The sequence below is a fragment of the Bos mutus genome, chromosome 9 (genome assembly GCF_027580195.1).
Source record: "Bos mutus isolate GX-2022 chromosome 9, NWIPB_WYAK_1.1, whole genome shotgun sequence".
In the NCBI taxonomy this organism is placed as follows: Eukaryota; Metazoa; Chordata; class Mammalia; order Artiodactyla; family Bovidae; genus Bos; species Bos mutus.
In genome coordinates, this window is record NC_091625.1 from 62,511,429 (window position 1) to 62,527,093 (window position 15,665).

General features: G+C 38.8%; 1 protein-coding gene across 6 annotated transcripts in view; it reads left to right on the forward strand.

The window, feature by feature from the left end:
- Window positions 1-15,665, forward strand: part of RARS2 (arginyl-tRNA synthetase 2, mitochondrial) — a 90,351-nt gene that overhangs the window by 17,699 nt on the left and 56,987 nt on the right. For all 6 annotated transcript variants that reach the window (XM_070376620.1, XM_070376621.1, XM_070376619.1 and 3 more), the window contains 4 exons: window positions 788-861; window positions 6,722-6,824; window positions 8,258-8,341; window positions 14,917-15,014. In XM_070376620.1, coding sequence (XP_070232721.1) covers window positions 788-861; window positions 6,722-6,824; window positions 8,258-8,341; window positions 14,917-15,014 — 359 coding nt within the window. Of the gene's footprint in view, window positions 1-787; window positions 862-6,721; window positions 6,825-8,257; window positions 8,342-14,916; window positions 15,015-15,665 lie in introns of those variants that run through there.

A 15,665-nucleotide genomic window follows, 5' to 3' on the forward strand; every position in this document is an offset into this window, starting at 1 on the left:
TTCTGCTTATAAGATAGCTTGTGTTCACATCTCTGTTTTTCTGCTTAAGCAAATTACATAAATTCTCTGAACTTCAGTTTCATCACTCATGAAGTCTACAATAGTGATCCATGGAATTATTTGGGAGAAAAACTAGGCGTGTAAGAAATCTCTATCATGTGGGAATCATTCAATAAGTAAGAATGTCTCCTCCAACAAACTGATGAGGGTCAGTCAGTGAGCTTTTCAAAAATGCAAGGGAGTAAACTTGGTAGAGCCTGTGGGTCAGGTTCCTCCCGCCCCCCCCCCCCCATTATTTATTTGTTTGCTTGTTTAAGTAGCGTGAGATTTTTGTCTTTTAGTCACTGCTGTATTCACAACTCCTAAAACAGTGTCTAGCACAAAAAGACTTTATGAATGAATAAAAAGCAAATTATCTTTGGTCCTCAGTGGTTTATCCCTACTCTTTGAAGAAAAGTTTTTTAAATTTACAAATAGAAATTGATCCTTTTTAGTAAACAGTTCTATTTGCCAATATATGGTCAAACCCTCTTCTCGTCCTCAACTCCTGGCAGCCACTGATCTAATCTTCAATCTTAGAGTTTTGGGCTTTCCAGAATGTCTAATAAGTTGAATCGTGCATTATACAGTCTTTTGATTCTGGCACTTGTCACAAAACAAAGTACATTTGAAGCTCATTTGTGTTGTGGTTCAGCATTTTTTTTTAATTGTTGAGTAGCATTCTGTTAATCTGGAACAAATATATTAACAATCTTGCACTGTTTTATTCTTTTTGTTTGATTTCTAGCTTTCCAGAGTGTTGGATCTTCCACCAGAAAACTTGATCAAGTCAATATCTGCAGTTCCGATTTCCAGAAAAGAGTTGAGTATAATATATTTGTAATGATCTAGAATGTGATTGATTTTGTCAGTTAACCAAAAAATGCAGTTACTCTCCAGTTTATAAAAGAAATTATCCTTAATACATGATTTAATGTGTTATTTCTATGGCTTTAAATAATAAAATTCTATGCTTTAATACTCTGACATGGCAGATTATATTAATATTCTCATGTTGTTTTGATGTCTAGTGTGATAACTGTATGGCAGTCTTTGAGAAATTTGGAATAAGGTTTGAGTTAATTCTGTAACAGCAAATAAAAGAACTATGATTCTAGTTAGAAAATCAGAGTTTTTGAAGAGATCTTAGAGATTAAACACGTATCTAATGCCTGAATACTATTGTGCCATGTTGACTGCTAGATTTTTAGTGGTTTTGTTTGGTTTCAGTTTTTTTGTTTGTTTCCATTTGAGGACCCCCCCAGTGATAGAGAAAGCAATGGCATCCCACTCCAGTACTCTTGCCTGGAAAATCCCATGGACGGAGGAGCCTGGAAGGCTGCAATCCATGGGGTCGCTAAGAGTCGGGCACGACTGAGCGACTTCACTTTCACTTTTCACTTTCATGCATTGGAGAAGGAAATGGCAACCCACTCCAGTGTTCTTGCCTAGAGAATCCCAGGGACGGGGGAGCCTGGTGTGCTGCTGTCTATGGGGTCACACAGAGTCGGACACGACTGAAGTGACTTAGCAGCAGCAGCAGCAGTGATAGAGAACTACTGGTTAGGGCTACATATACTCTATATAGTTGCTACTTGGATTCAGAGAGAGCTGTTTTGTGAGTTTGATCATTCTCATTGATACTTGTTTACCAGGTGACTGCTGCTGCTGCTGCTAGGTAGCTTCAGTCCTGTCCAACTCTGTGCGACCCCATAGACAGCAGCCCACCAGGCTCCCAGTTGACTAGAAAATTTCAATACTTGAATAAAATACTCTCTCAGTTAATTAATAATGACAAGAAATTAGCTACGTAGTAGGCGTAATGCTTTAAGCTTAAATTATCATTATACTGTTACGATATAATGATACCATTATTACTATACCATCATGTCCTTAAATATTTTGTCCCCTTAACTTTGTTAGGATTTTAAGACAAAGTAGAATGAATGTTTTTTCCCAGAATAGGACAAATGGATAAGTGGAAAAGAAAGAGAAAGGCTACATATGATCTTGTAAAAGAGCATTTTTAAAATAGCCTGTTACAACTTCATCTGTATTGAGTTCCAAGAATAGAGGAGACCACTGACCAAAAGATGGGCTTTGTATGTAAACTGATTCAGTGTTTCGAACAGTTACCTAATTTATGAATCTGTAAAGGGCATTTTGCATAATAATGGAAATGCCTGTTTTTATTTTGTGTTTCAAAGACCTTTAGTAAGCTGAACTGTCTTGACCCATCTTTTGTTTCTTGTTTTTTTTTTTAAATGAGGTAACATTATATATATTTCACATGGACAATATTCTGTATACAGTATAGCATGCTTTGTCACCACCAAAAATTTAGTGTTCCATCTGTCATTATGCAGCTGATCCCCTTTACCCGTTTACTTCTCCCTACCATCCCTTCCCCTCTAGTAACTAGAACTCTGTATCTGTATGTTTGATTTGATTTGTTCACTTATTTTTTGTTCTTTATACTCCACATGTGAGCAGAATCATACGGTATTTTTCTTTCTTGGTCGGACTTACTTCATTGAGCATAATATCCTCAAGGTCCATCCACATTGTCCCAAATGGCAAGATCTCGTCTTTTTCTATGACTGAGGAGCGTTCCATTGTTCGTGTGTGTGTGTGTGTGTGTGTGTACATCTTCTATATCAATTCATTTATGGGCACTAGTTTGTTTTATACCTTGACTGTTATAAATAATGCTGCAATAAATATATGGGTGCTTGCTGCTGCTAAGTCGCTTCAGTCGTGTCCGACTCTGTTCGACCCCATAGACGGCAGCCCACCAGGCCCCGCCGTCCCTGGGATTCTCCAGGCAATAACACTGGAGTGGGTTGCCATTTCCTTCTCCAATGCATGAAAGTGAAAAGTGAAAGTGAAGTTGCTCAGTCGTGTCCGACTCTTAGTGACCCCATAGACTGCAGCCTACCAGGCTCCTCCGTGCATGGGATTTTCCAGGCAAGAGTACCGGAGTGGGGTGCCATTGCCTTCTCTATATGGGTGCTTATATCTTTTCAAATTAGTGTTTTCATATTCTTTGGATAAATACCCAGAAGTTGCTGGATCTTATGGTAGCTCTAGTCTTTTTGAGGAATCTCCGTAGTGGCTGCACCAATCTACATTCCCACCAACAGTGTATGAGTATTCCTTTTTCTCCACATTCTTGTCAGCACTTGTTATTTCTCACTTTTTTGACAGTACCTATTCTGATGTGAGGTGATACCTCATTTTTATTTGCGTTTTCCTAGTAATTAGTGATGCTGGGCATCTTTTCACTTGCCTGTTGTCTTGGCCCCTCTTTTGAATAAGATTTTCTATACCTGCTTTGAGTTCCTTTGTGCAGTTCCACTTTAGCAGTCTGAAAAACTAAGATTTTGTTTCATAGAAAATAAATAATAAGGAGGACCTCAATTTCTCTAATCTACCAGTTGAAAATTCTGCATATTGAATTTGTTTAAAGGAATTGCTACTGCTTTGTCTTCATAACCCCAGTTATCCTTTAGAGTACTGAAACAAAACCTAACTGTTCTGTATTTCTAATTTGATTCTAAAGTGCTATAACATGCCAGGAAAATTAAGAAATATTATTTTTGTTAATGTGGTTTATTTAATGTGATATGAATCTATTTGTTCAGGTAGTCTAATTCTCTGAATTATATAGTTGACTCTTGAACAGCGTGGGTTTGAATTGCATGGGTGCAGCTATATGTGGATTTTTTTTTCAGCTAGCATGAACTGCGGTACTTCATGATCCATGGTTGGTTGAAGTCAATTGGCTACAGAGCCCCAGAAGGTCCAAGGGCTAGTGTTGGCCTATTGGTGGCAGAGCCAGGTCCTGGTGTCTGTAGCTACAAGGCCCCCCTAGTGGTCCCAGTCTGTCAGCCCACTGGTAGGTGGTACTGGGTCTAATGTAACCCTGAGGGTCCAGGAGTAGTGCCAGCAATGGGGGGCGGGGGGGAGGGGAGCCGGGGTGGGGGTTGGTCCTGGGCCCTCTGGTGGGCAGGACCAAGTCCCAGGGAAGCTTGGGACTCTGGAGGTCTTGAGATGCCTGACCTTCAGCTGGGTGGGGCTGTGTCCCTGCCCAGAGATGTACTTGGCCTGATGTGTCCCATTATTGATGATGACAAGCTGATCAGCAGGGCTGGGTCCTGAGGTGGCTGGCTGTGTGACCAGGGGACCCCAGGGCCTGGTACAGGCCAGCAGATGGGTAGGGCTGGGTCATAAGACAACTGGCTACAGGGCCCCAGGGATCCTGAGACTAGTGCTGCCTCTCTGTTGGGGAGCTAAGTCCTAGGGTGGCTAGCTGCAGGGCCCACAGTCCCAGAGCCAGTGTTAGCCTGCTCATGAACAGGGCCACGGCCTTGAATAGTCCTGGGGCTGGTGATGGCCTCCTGGAGGGCAGGGTCAAAGTGACCCAAGGCTGGTGATCGCCCACTGGTGAGTGTGGCCATGTCCTGACCCGGCTGGCTGAGGTGCCCGGGATATCCTGGAGGTGGTGTCAGCCTTATGTTGAGTAAGGCTGTGTCCTAGTGGGCTGAGCCATATCTTTTGCTGCAGGGTCCAGGAATCCCAGGGCTGATGCCCACCCCAGTGAGGAAGGAGGGTCCCTATGAACACTTGTGGCAGCCTGGGGATCCCTTGGCTATTGTCAGCCCATTGTTGGGTGGGGCCATGTACCTGGCCTGGAATACCCCCAAACTAATAAGACTGGCTAGTACCTGAAGCTGGAACCCAGCACTAATAAGCTTGAAGGAGAATTTCAAAATGGTATTTACTAGCACCAGTATCCTCATGAATGAGCTCCCTAAATTGACTGCTGTCAGTGTCTCTGTCCCAAGTTGTGCTGCTATACTTAGTCACTCAGTTGTGTCCCACTCTTTTGTGACCCCGTGGACTGTAGCCCACCACGCTCCTCTGTCCGTGGAATTCTCCCAGCATGAATTCTGGAGTGGGTAGCCATTTCCTTCTCCAGGGGATCTTCCCAACCTAGAGATGGTACTTGGATCTCCTGGATTGCAGGGGGATTCCTCACTGTCTGAGCCGCCTAGTCATCCAGTGACTTCAGTGGATAGTTGCTCTGTTAAATAGTTGCAGTTTTCATGTGCATGCAGAAGGAGGTTAGCTCAGGGTCTTTTTATTCTGCCACCTTGGTCACTGCTCAAGGCTCAGGAAAATTCTTAGTGGTTATTATTGACTAGATTCCTTAATGTGATCAGAAGTTACACAATTTTTTAGACATATGCCTGGATTTCAAGAATGATAAGGAAGTTATTTGTGCTCCTGTGTTTTGTGTTGAAGTGAAGTGAAAGTCGCTCAGTCGTGTCCAACTCTTTGCGACCTCATGGACTACACAGTCCATGGAATTCTCCAGGCCAGAATACTGGAGTGGGTAGCCATTCCCTTCTCCAGGGGATCTTCCCAACCCAGGGATTGAACCCAGGTCTCCCACATTGCAAGTGGACTCTTTACCAGCTGAGCCACCAGGGAAGTCCAAGAGCAGGTGAGGGGGCTAGAAATGGGCTAGACAGACAGTGGTTCAGCCCACCTATTCTGCCCAGAGAGTCTCATTCTCTACTTCGTTATTAAACATTCAGTGTCAGTAATTAATTGGAAGTTTGTATATTATTTTTATACCTTGAACAATTTCAAACTATAGAAAATTTATAGAGAATAATGTAATGAACACTCATGCTCACTTTCTAACATGTTAGGTCTTAAATTTTTCCAAATTTTGTTTTCTACAAATCAAACATTGGTTACTGTTGAAGCCACCTGTATACCATCCTTCCTTAGAGATAACTGCTCTTTGAAGGAAATGATTGTTTTCACTACTCGCTTGCCTAGTTTCTTTCTTGGTTTCTTTGTTTTTGCATTGTTTCATCACCAACCCAATGAAAAGAATGGCAGTGTCTGTCTCTTTAAAGAACTACTGAGTGTTAAGAATAATACAATGGCACCCCGCTCCAGTACTCTTGCCTGGAAAATCCCATGGATGGAGGAGCCTGGTGGGCTGCAGTCCATGGGGTCGCAAAGAGTTGGACACGACTGAGCAACTTCACTTTCACTTTTCACTTTCATGCATTGGAGGAGGAAATGGCAACCCACTCCAGTGTTTTTGCCTGGAGAATCCCAGGGACAGGGGAGCCTGGTGGGCTGCTGTCTATGGGGTCTCACAGAGTCGGACACGACTGAAGCGACTTAGCAGCAGCAGCATGTTAAAATTCAGATTTCACCAGTTTTTAAAAATTTTGCTTTGGTCATCTGAAGGTCAATGAAGAGGCTTGAAAGAAGGAAGTATTTGAAATAGTGGAGGAAGATTTGTAGAAGAGGTCAAGAGACTTGAGCTTTTTTCTGACTCTGTTTAGTAGTTGCAGTAGACTTTTAGGGGAGACAATGAACTTGCCAGACGTCATTTTTCACATTTGTCAAATAAGGTGGTTGCTGTGTGTCTCTTACAGAGATACCATAAGGCTACAGCTGGGTGATGGAAGAGGAAGAATTTTATAAGATAAAGTACTCAATCAGTACATAGTGATGATACTTCTAATTGCTTTGCTTTCTTCTGATAAGATTATGTCAGTGTAGAGAACCCAAAGTGATTAGTCTTTTTTTGTTTTCCCTCTGGTAACATTTTTAAGGTAACAGTCTTTTCCTGTTTCATGTCTGTCTTTAGAGAGGTAGCTGACTTCCAGCTTTCTGTGGATTCTCTATTGGAAAACAACAATGACCATTCAAGACCAGATATTCAAATTCAAGCCATGAGACTGGCAGAGAAGGTACTTTAGCACTATTATCTCTTTTGACATTATAATAAACATGTTAAATAAAAAAATATTCTGCAGGCTATGTCAGCCATAATAATGAATTTAATAGTATTTTTGTTCAAGACACCTTGGAAAGTATAATTTAAATTTATTTTAGCTGCATATTATAAGGTTAGGATGGTTTTTGAAATTAGTTATGAAACACTCCTGTTGAGCTGACAGTATTCAGTTTTTTGATTACTTATAGGAAGACTGAGTGTTAATTAAATTTACACATTGAAGCTGGATGGACTTCTGAATTCAGGAGAACAAGTTTAATAAATTAGAACAGTGGGCTGCAGTTTTAAAAAATGAGTTTCTGAGAAGATGAACATTAAAATATGCGAAGAAATGATTAGATGTAAATAGAACCATGATTTCAGAGAAGTGGTTAGATAATTTAGTAATCCTCTTTCATTTCTAATATCTCCGATGGGCTCAGTATCTGAGAGAGGAGTTGACAGGACTGTGGAGAATGACCACATCTAAACTGTGAGTGTCTAATACCTTCAGAAAGAAAGAGGAAGATCTGGGACAAAGTTGTTTTGTTTTTGTTTTAAATAGGATTACTACATGTGACACTGAGGAAGGCATGGGCACTCTGAAGAGTCCAAACAATGAAAGTCAGTTTCACAGAAAAAAATATATAAAGAATGAGTATAATAAAGAGGCTCTGGTAGCTAAGTCAATGTTTATTTGACCACAGAAATCACCCCAGGTTTTTTTTCTTTTTTTGCCACACTGCACGCAGGACCTTAGTTCCCCAACTAGGGATTGAACCCATGGTCTCTCAACCCAGATTTTTATCAGGAAGCACACCAGGAATAAAATTCTCCTAACTACAATATTTATTTCCTCCTCCTGTGAGTTCTCAAAAATGAAAGCTGGTGGCTCCTCAGTAACAACAGGTATCTCTTTAAGTCTCCCAGCTGCTTTGAACATCTGGTTGGTTAAAAATGTAAAGCGTGTTCATTAAAGACCAAATATTTAAATTTTTTACATATTTTATGGGGGTGTAAGTTGTTTTAGCAGAGGCCCTAACAGGGTATCATGTTCTAACACTCTTACGAAAGGTGGGTAAAATAAAGAGTTCATTGCATGTTATAGTACGTGAGGTGGGGGTCAAGTGATGGCTCCCTTTTTTCCACATTAGAGAATTTGAAGTGAGAGAATGGGAAAGAGGAAGAGAGTCTCTGAGTAGAGTAGCATTCCAGCCGGGAAAGAAGAAAACATGTGAACACAAATATAATGACAGAGCTGGAGAGACCAGCTAAGCCCAAGTCCAGACACATGACTATGAGAAAGGACACATCTGCTGTCCTTGGAAGCCAGTCCCATAGGATTAGAACTGCAAAACTCATTAGGCCTATTTTATAACATACCTGTTTTACTTTATATCTTTTCAGCTAAAATGTGACACAGTGGTGAGTGAAATCAGCACTGGTCAAGGGACTGTAAATTTCAAAATCAACAGAGAACTGTTAACAAAGGTAAGAACAGGTTACGGTCAGCTGTTGCACCTTCTCTCGTTCCCTCCGCTTCAGCTACAGTGTTTTCCCTCCGGTTCTTAAACTTATCCTGCCTCCTCTTGCCTCAGAACTTTTACACATTCTGATCCCACTGCGTGGAAATCACCCCAAGTTCAGTCTGCTTATCCTGCACATCTTGGTTTTTCCCTAGCAGTGCCTTTCTGACCCCTTCATTCATACACTCTCTTAACACTGTATATGCCTCCTTGGCAAAACTTAACTGTAGTTGCTATTTTACATTTTTCTTATTTGATGAATGCCTTTTGCCCTTTAAACTCTAATTTCCATTAGGGCTTATAGCATCTGTTTTTCTCACATACACGGTTCCTAGCACAGCACCAGGCATGCAGTAAGTGCGAGATACTATTATTAAATGAATCATTGGACTCCATATTGAATACAGGAAAGCAGTACATTGAAAGTACATTGTACAAAGTACAAAGTAGTACATTGAATACTTTGAAAGCAGTAGCTGGTTGCCACTCTTTAGTAGCCTATAATCTATTGGAAGCATAAGATGTATACGAGAAAAACCATAAGACTCTTTTTCTTCTAATAAAACAATATGAATTTTCTTAAAGTGGTACAGTAAGCATAAGAAAGATCAGAGATGGTGAAATAGAATGACCTGAAGGAGTTGGGGAAACCTCATAGAGGAATTGGGTCTCTGTTGAGTGAGTGTGGAGGACAGGTAATCCTAGATAAGCAGTGGTGTGAGACCCTTTGAGTTTTATCTCAATCGAACTTTAAAATTTATCATAATGCATTGTTTGGTCTATTATTAAAAAAAAAAAAAACAACACAATTGTTGGATAGGTCAGACTTTGTATATACTATGGTCTTTAATTGCAAATAAAGATAAAACCAAAACTTCTAATACAGTTTCTTAACAAGGTTATATAGTTTACAGATATTTACCCATCAGTCCTATAATTCTTCTGAAAAAGTGTTTCATGCTTGTCTTTAGATCTTTGAACTTTTTTCTTTTATCTTTTTTTCCACTGTTATTTCAAGATTAAACTTGTTAAACCAAAATCTGTCACAGGAACAAGAAGGAAATTTGTTTTGAGATTGTCAAAAAGTGTCTTTATCTTGTTGGGCTCTTGATAACATTTCATGTCAACTTGGCAAACCAGTGAATCTAATGTCCCATTTTGAAATAAATAACTCTTTTCTTCCCAGTTGCTTTTTCAGTGTTTGTAGAAGGAGAAAGGCAGCTTACCAGTGTGCCTTCCAAATTTTAGGCCCCTTGATAGATGCCAATATTTTACATTTTTTGTTTTCCCTGAGATGGGAAAATATGCTATGGTAGATGTTTGCCTTTATAGCCAGCTTAGCTGAAGGAGATGTGGTTTATATTTTGAGGCAAGGCATATATTTTGTTAATAATTTAAAATTTCAATGGTTGTGAGTTTTCATGCTTTATTACAATTAATTGAGGTTTTTCTGTGGTATAAGGATGCCCACTAGCTCACTTATTAAAAATATTCGCAAATCCTTCTCAGTTGACAGTGTGGGGGAAAAAGTGAGAGCTTTGGGGTTCAGCTGCTCTTCCTCACGTGGAAACCCTCCCTTCATTGTAACAACTTTGAGGCTCTGGATAATGTGATTTTCATTAAAGGGCAAGCCGATTGCTTACAGAAGCCCTGCTCAGTGTCACAGTAAAGATACATCCTAGAGCAGTACTCATAGTTTGGGAAAGGAATATTAAGCATTTTACCTGTGTTATAAGTTATGATTTAATAATTCTTATCTGCTCAAAGCCTAATTTCTTCTACACTTGGCTCCATTATTTTTGGGCCTTAAACAATATTCACTTGTGAGTCTCAAGTTTCCAGATCGCATTGAAAAGAAAATTCAACCCTCTCAGGACCATTATAAAACTTTTTTTCCACTTTGAAGTTATCAAGATTAACATGTAGCCGATGATCTATGTCCAAAACTTAATCATCAAGCAGAGAATTATGAGTTTGTCATTGCTTACACATGTACAAATTCAGTCTTGCATAAAATGTATCTGTTCATGCATTGCAATTGAGTTATTAATACTGGCAGAATCGGGATGATTAAATGTTAGCTTAGGTTTGGATCACTAATAGCAGTTTATACTGTCCTCATATAAATCATCCTCAAAGGTAGGAGGCTAAAATGTGAAATTAAAAGTAGTGCAAACTGCCAAATCTCTGGGGCTAGATAATACTATATTTTTCAGTGCTAGAAGAACTTATCACTATGAAGAACGATCACTTTGGTACCAAACTTGTTCCTTGGGCTTCCCTGATAGCTCAATTGGTAAAGAATCTGCTTGCAATGCAGGAGATCCCGGTTTAATTCCTGAGTTGGGAAGATCTGCTAGAGAAGCGATAGGCTACCTACTCCAGTATTCTTGGGCTTCCCTTGTGGCTCATCTGGTAAAAGAATCTGCCTGCAGTGCGGGACACCTGGGTTTGATCCCTGGGTTGGGAAGATCTCCTGGAGAAGGGGAAGGCTACCCACTCCAGTATTCTAGCCTGGAGAATTCCATGGACTATATAGCCCATAGGGTCACAGAGAGTCAGACACAACTGAGCAACTTTCACTTTCACTTTTCACAGATGACTTTCAGAAGGAACTATAGCTTCAATTAATAGTTAATTCGGTTTACAGGGAGGAAAAACAGAAAACGAGTTTAACCACATAGGGAAAAAGCAAACAAAATCCTATTTGGGTTTGTTTTTTTTTTGGTGTGCCTTAGAAATACACAATGAATAACCTTATTTTTTATTTCACATACATGCAGTTTTATTTGCCAAATTCAACTGTGCATGCTCTTCCAAAACTTAAGGAAAAAAAAAAAAAAAGACTGATTTCAGTGGCTCTAACTTTGCTCATTATTTTACTAATTGAGTTTATGTCAGTAGGCAGTGGTTACATTCAAGTCATGTGTAGTGTCAGTTGAACATGTGGAAAGAATGAATGATTAAGCATGTTTCAGCTACTGACTAAGGAACTGACCTGTTAATCAAGCAGTGGTAGCTTCATTAGAAGTTCTGTTGAAAGTTGTAGAGAAATACCAACCAATAAAGAATTCAATAAAATGGCAAAATTCATCCACAGAAAATGGAATGGTGGGAGGTAAATAGAAAGTACCAGCCAATTGGAATAGTCATTAATTGGCTAAAGCATTCCAAAAAGTGAAACTTTTGAAAGATTTAATTTCTGCTAAGTTCTTTATGTACCTCCATTTACATTACCAAGTATATCTTACCTTTAAACATAAATATTGGTGAATAGATGGCCCCTAACTTATTTCTCTTTTGTAATATCAGGTAACTTTACTAGCTCTCTGACATTCTTCTTTGTGCCCACTAATTCAATAAACCCCTTGCTTATTATTTGCCAGGGACTATATTACTGAAATACAGAGACAAATGGCATGTGTCCTGGCCTCAAGGAAAGAAAAGCATAAAAAAATCACAAGGTAATGTGTAATGGCTGGACACTGGGATGAATCATATAATGAAGGCATGTATAAGATGCAACCCGGTGGAAAGAAAGAAGCACATAAATCTTTTCTTTTTTTCCTTTACTCCCTCAAAGTAAATCTGTCTTGAGGAAGCAAAAGGTAACCTTGAATTAGGATGAAAATAAAGAATATACTTGGGGAGGCATTCCAGGAAGAGGGGACAGTTGGGCCAGGGTACAAATAAGAATATGGCATTGTTTGGAAGTCAGAAGTTGATTGAGTATGATTTGTACATTGGATGGCATGGGGAAGGATGTGAAATTACACAGTGGGAATAATAGTTTCATAATAGTGCATAATAGTTTCAGCTTTTTCCTCTGTCGTCATTTCCATGGTGAGTTATGTGTACCAAAGGTGGCCCCTGTTATGATTTTTTGGTATTATGCTAATGAAATTTATTTCATTTTAATCATTATATATTATCTGTTATTATAAAACACTTCTAACTTGTGATTTTTATCAGTATTACAGTGTGCTTTTCAACAAATTAATTTCCTCAAAATTAAAAAAGTAAAAATGATATGCATGTAAAAATCAAACCAGAAACTGGTAAAATCACTTAAGTGGTAAGAAGTCATTGAAACCTTTAAACAGAAAGTAAATCATGTCTGACTCTTTTGTGACCCCACGGTGTTTAGCCCACCAGGCTCCTCTGTCCATGGGATTCCCAGGCAAGAATACTGGAGTAGATTGCCATTTCCTTCTCCAGGGGCTCTTTCCAACCCAAAGATCAAACCTGTGTCTCCCATATTGGTAGTCGGATTCTCTATCACTGAGCCACTAGGAAAGCCCGTAGACCTGATTGAATATGTATATTATGTAAGATAGGTGTTACTTTTCTGTTTTAGTTTTTGTAGCAGTGTAGCTGACAGATAATGAGGGTCTAAACCAGAGGAGAAAACTAGAATGATATGTAGGAGACAGCACATGCAGAGCTTGGTGATTAACAGATGATTGATTCTGGAGGTTGAGGGAAAAAGGCAGATCTTAGGGACTCCCAAGTCTCTGAGTTGGTTAGCTGGAGGGTTCAGAGTGAAGTTTGTGGAAATGAAAAATGTAAAAGGAAGAGGAGTATGTTCTATTTGAAGTGCCTGAGGGAGATGCTCGATCCTAAGTTGTGTAGATCAGTCTATAGCACAAGATTCTGGTAGGTAAGTGGTGAAGTCTTAGGACTTTACACCTAGAAGAAGTGTAAATAAGGAGCGAGAAGTGAGGAAAGAGTGCAGCGAGGGAATCGGGGTGGGCATTGAAAGAGGGATCTACAAAGGAAAGCAAAAGTCAGTAGAATGATGTCACTGCAACCAAGGAAGGAAGGGTAGTTTCAAGGAGGAGGGAGTCGTCATCCCCCAAAATGATGCTTAAAAGTGGTTACCCCTGGGGAAGGCAGAAAGGGACGAGGATTAGAGCAGACTTTAGCCCTATCTTAATTTGTTTAGTTTTTTTAATTTTACAAAAAATGAATTGATTAATAAACACAACTTAAGTATTCAGCTGAGTTGACATTTAAAATACTGATTTTGAGAGCACCTTCAGTGTAGTAGTAGAGAAAGAAACTAGTTAGCAGGTGGGTTCAATTGTCAGTGAGTGCTTTGGAAGTGAAGCACATAAGATAGTCTTAAAGATTTTTTTTTCTTAGTTTGTTTATGCCAGAGAAATCAATTATTCAAGAGTCATTTGTTAAAAGAGAATTCTAACTAACTGCTACTACCTTTTTTGGAGTCTGCCATCCCTTACATAAAAAGGGATAGAGGATGAAAAGGATGGATAAGCCTTAACCTCTGAATGATCCAAGTGTGAATTACCTATAACATTTACTGCCCTACTTGCAGTCTTCTTGTGACCCATGTTCTTGGAGTAACAAACATTGAATGAGTCCCTCGTGTACAATAGACAATATTTAATGTCTATATAATCTTCTCTATATAGCTTAATGCACAGTGTCAGTGAAAGATTTTCTCTATATCTGAACCTAGTTCTTGCATCAGTTAAATGGGAAATGTTGCCCATTTTAAGATTGTAAGGCTTAAAGATAACATAGAAGCTTCTAGACTTGAACCTGGCACTCAGTAGAGGCTTCTTAAAAGTGTTGCTTTATTGCCTCCTACTCCCTTTCTGCCTTTTCGATTTAGTGACTGTCTTAAGAGCTCTAACCATAGAATTCTTCATGTCAGAAACTACATTTTTAGGATGTAAAATCCTGTTTGTGGAACAAAATCAATTTAAGAGTAAATAAAAATCTATCAGTCATTTCAAAATCCTACAGTAAAAAATAAATAATGAATAAATGCATCATCACCCTTAGCAAAAAATAAAGTATGAATTTTGTAACCTATATAGTAATTCTGTGGTTAGTAACTAAAAGTTAACCTGGAATATGTTTTGACAGTTTCTGTGGTATTGCCTCATTTCTTATGTAGCCAAGAGGCACTTGAATTATATATTTTTTTTTATTTGTTTTCTACCATTACTGAGATCATCAGTATCACAGAAGTAGCAGCACCATGCCGAGTTAACACTTAGGCTGTGGAGTGAGCAAAGTTTTTGCAATGTGACCTTGGGAAAGTTACTTAACCAGTCTGAGCTTCTGTCTCCTCACTTGTAAAAATAATACTCATTTCAGGGTAGTTGTGAGGAGTAATATATATAATACATATAAAATGTTTAGTACAGTGCCTGGCTTGAAATCTGCATTCAATAAATATTAGATGCTGCTTCTAGTATTATTGTTGCTATTTGCTATGGACTTCTGGCAGTTACCTCTCTAAACTTCAGTTTCTTCATCTGTAAAATATCTCCATCATTGGCTGCTGTAAGGATGAATAGACATGAGCCCCGTAGATGTTAACTTGTGTCATGACTACTCTGATTAGCATTAGCGATCAAAGAAGGCAGAGCTGCTAACAATGCTGTAAAATTCTCAGCTCCATAAATTAGAATGAGAAAATTAGCAAGAATTAGTTCCCAGTAACAAAGTAATTGAGAAAATTGCAATTTTTCTGTATCATTAAATCCCATACCTTTTACTTTACAGACAGTACTGCAACAGGTGATTGAAGATGGCTCAAAATATGGATTAAAAAGTGAACTTTTTTCTGGCCTCCCCCAGAAGAGGATCGTGGTTGAATTCAGGTGAGTACCTACCAGTCATATGCATTGGTTGATCAACTGACTGGGCAGGTGGGTATTTTACTGTTATCATCTGGGTCTCACAAAATTACACATGGAAAAATGAAAAATCGGTGAGACTATGTAATTAAAGTCACAGTGAGTTGATCATTAAACCATGAATAAAACTTTTTGAACTTTTAACCAAAAAAGTACCTAATGGTTATTATGGGTTTTTTCCTTTATTAATTATGTATTAATAGATTTTTTGATTTGTTTTTTTAGAACTAGTTCATTTTAGTAGATTCTTAAGGTACATATGATGGTTACTATCATATTAAGAATTGCAAAGTAATATAATTACCAGAAAACAAGCTTTGTTGTGTTTGTGATGTATGTGTATGTATTTTTAGCTTTATTGAGGTATAATTGACCAAATTATAAGGTAAAGTGTACAGCATGATTTGATACACACACACACACACACACACTCACTCACTCACTCACTCTGTGGGAGGATTTCCCCAGTTGAGTTAGTTAATAGCTGTCACCTTACATATTTACTTCTTTGTTTGTGTGAGAACATTTGTTCTACTTGTTTAACAAATTTCAATTATACAAGATAGTGTTATCTACTGTACTCACCACGTTATACATTAGATCCTCAGTACTAAT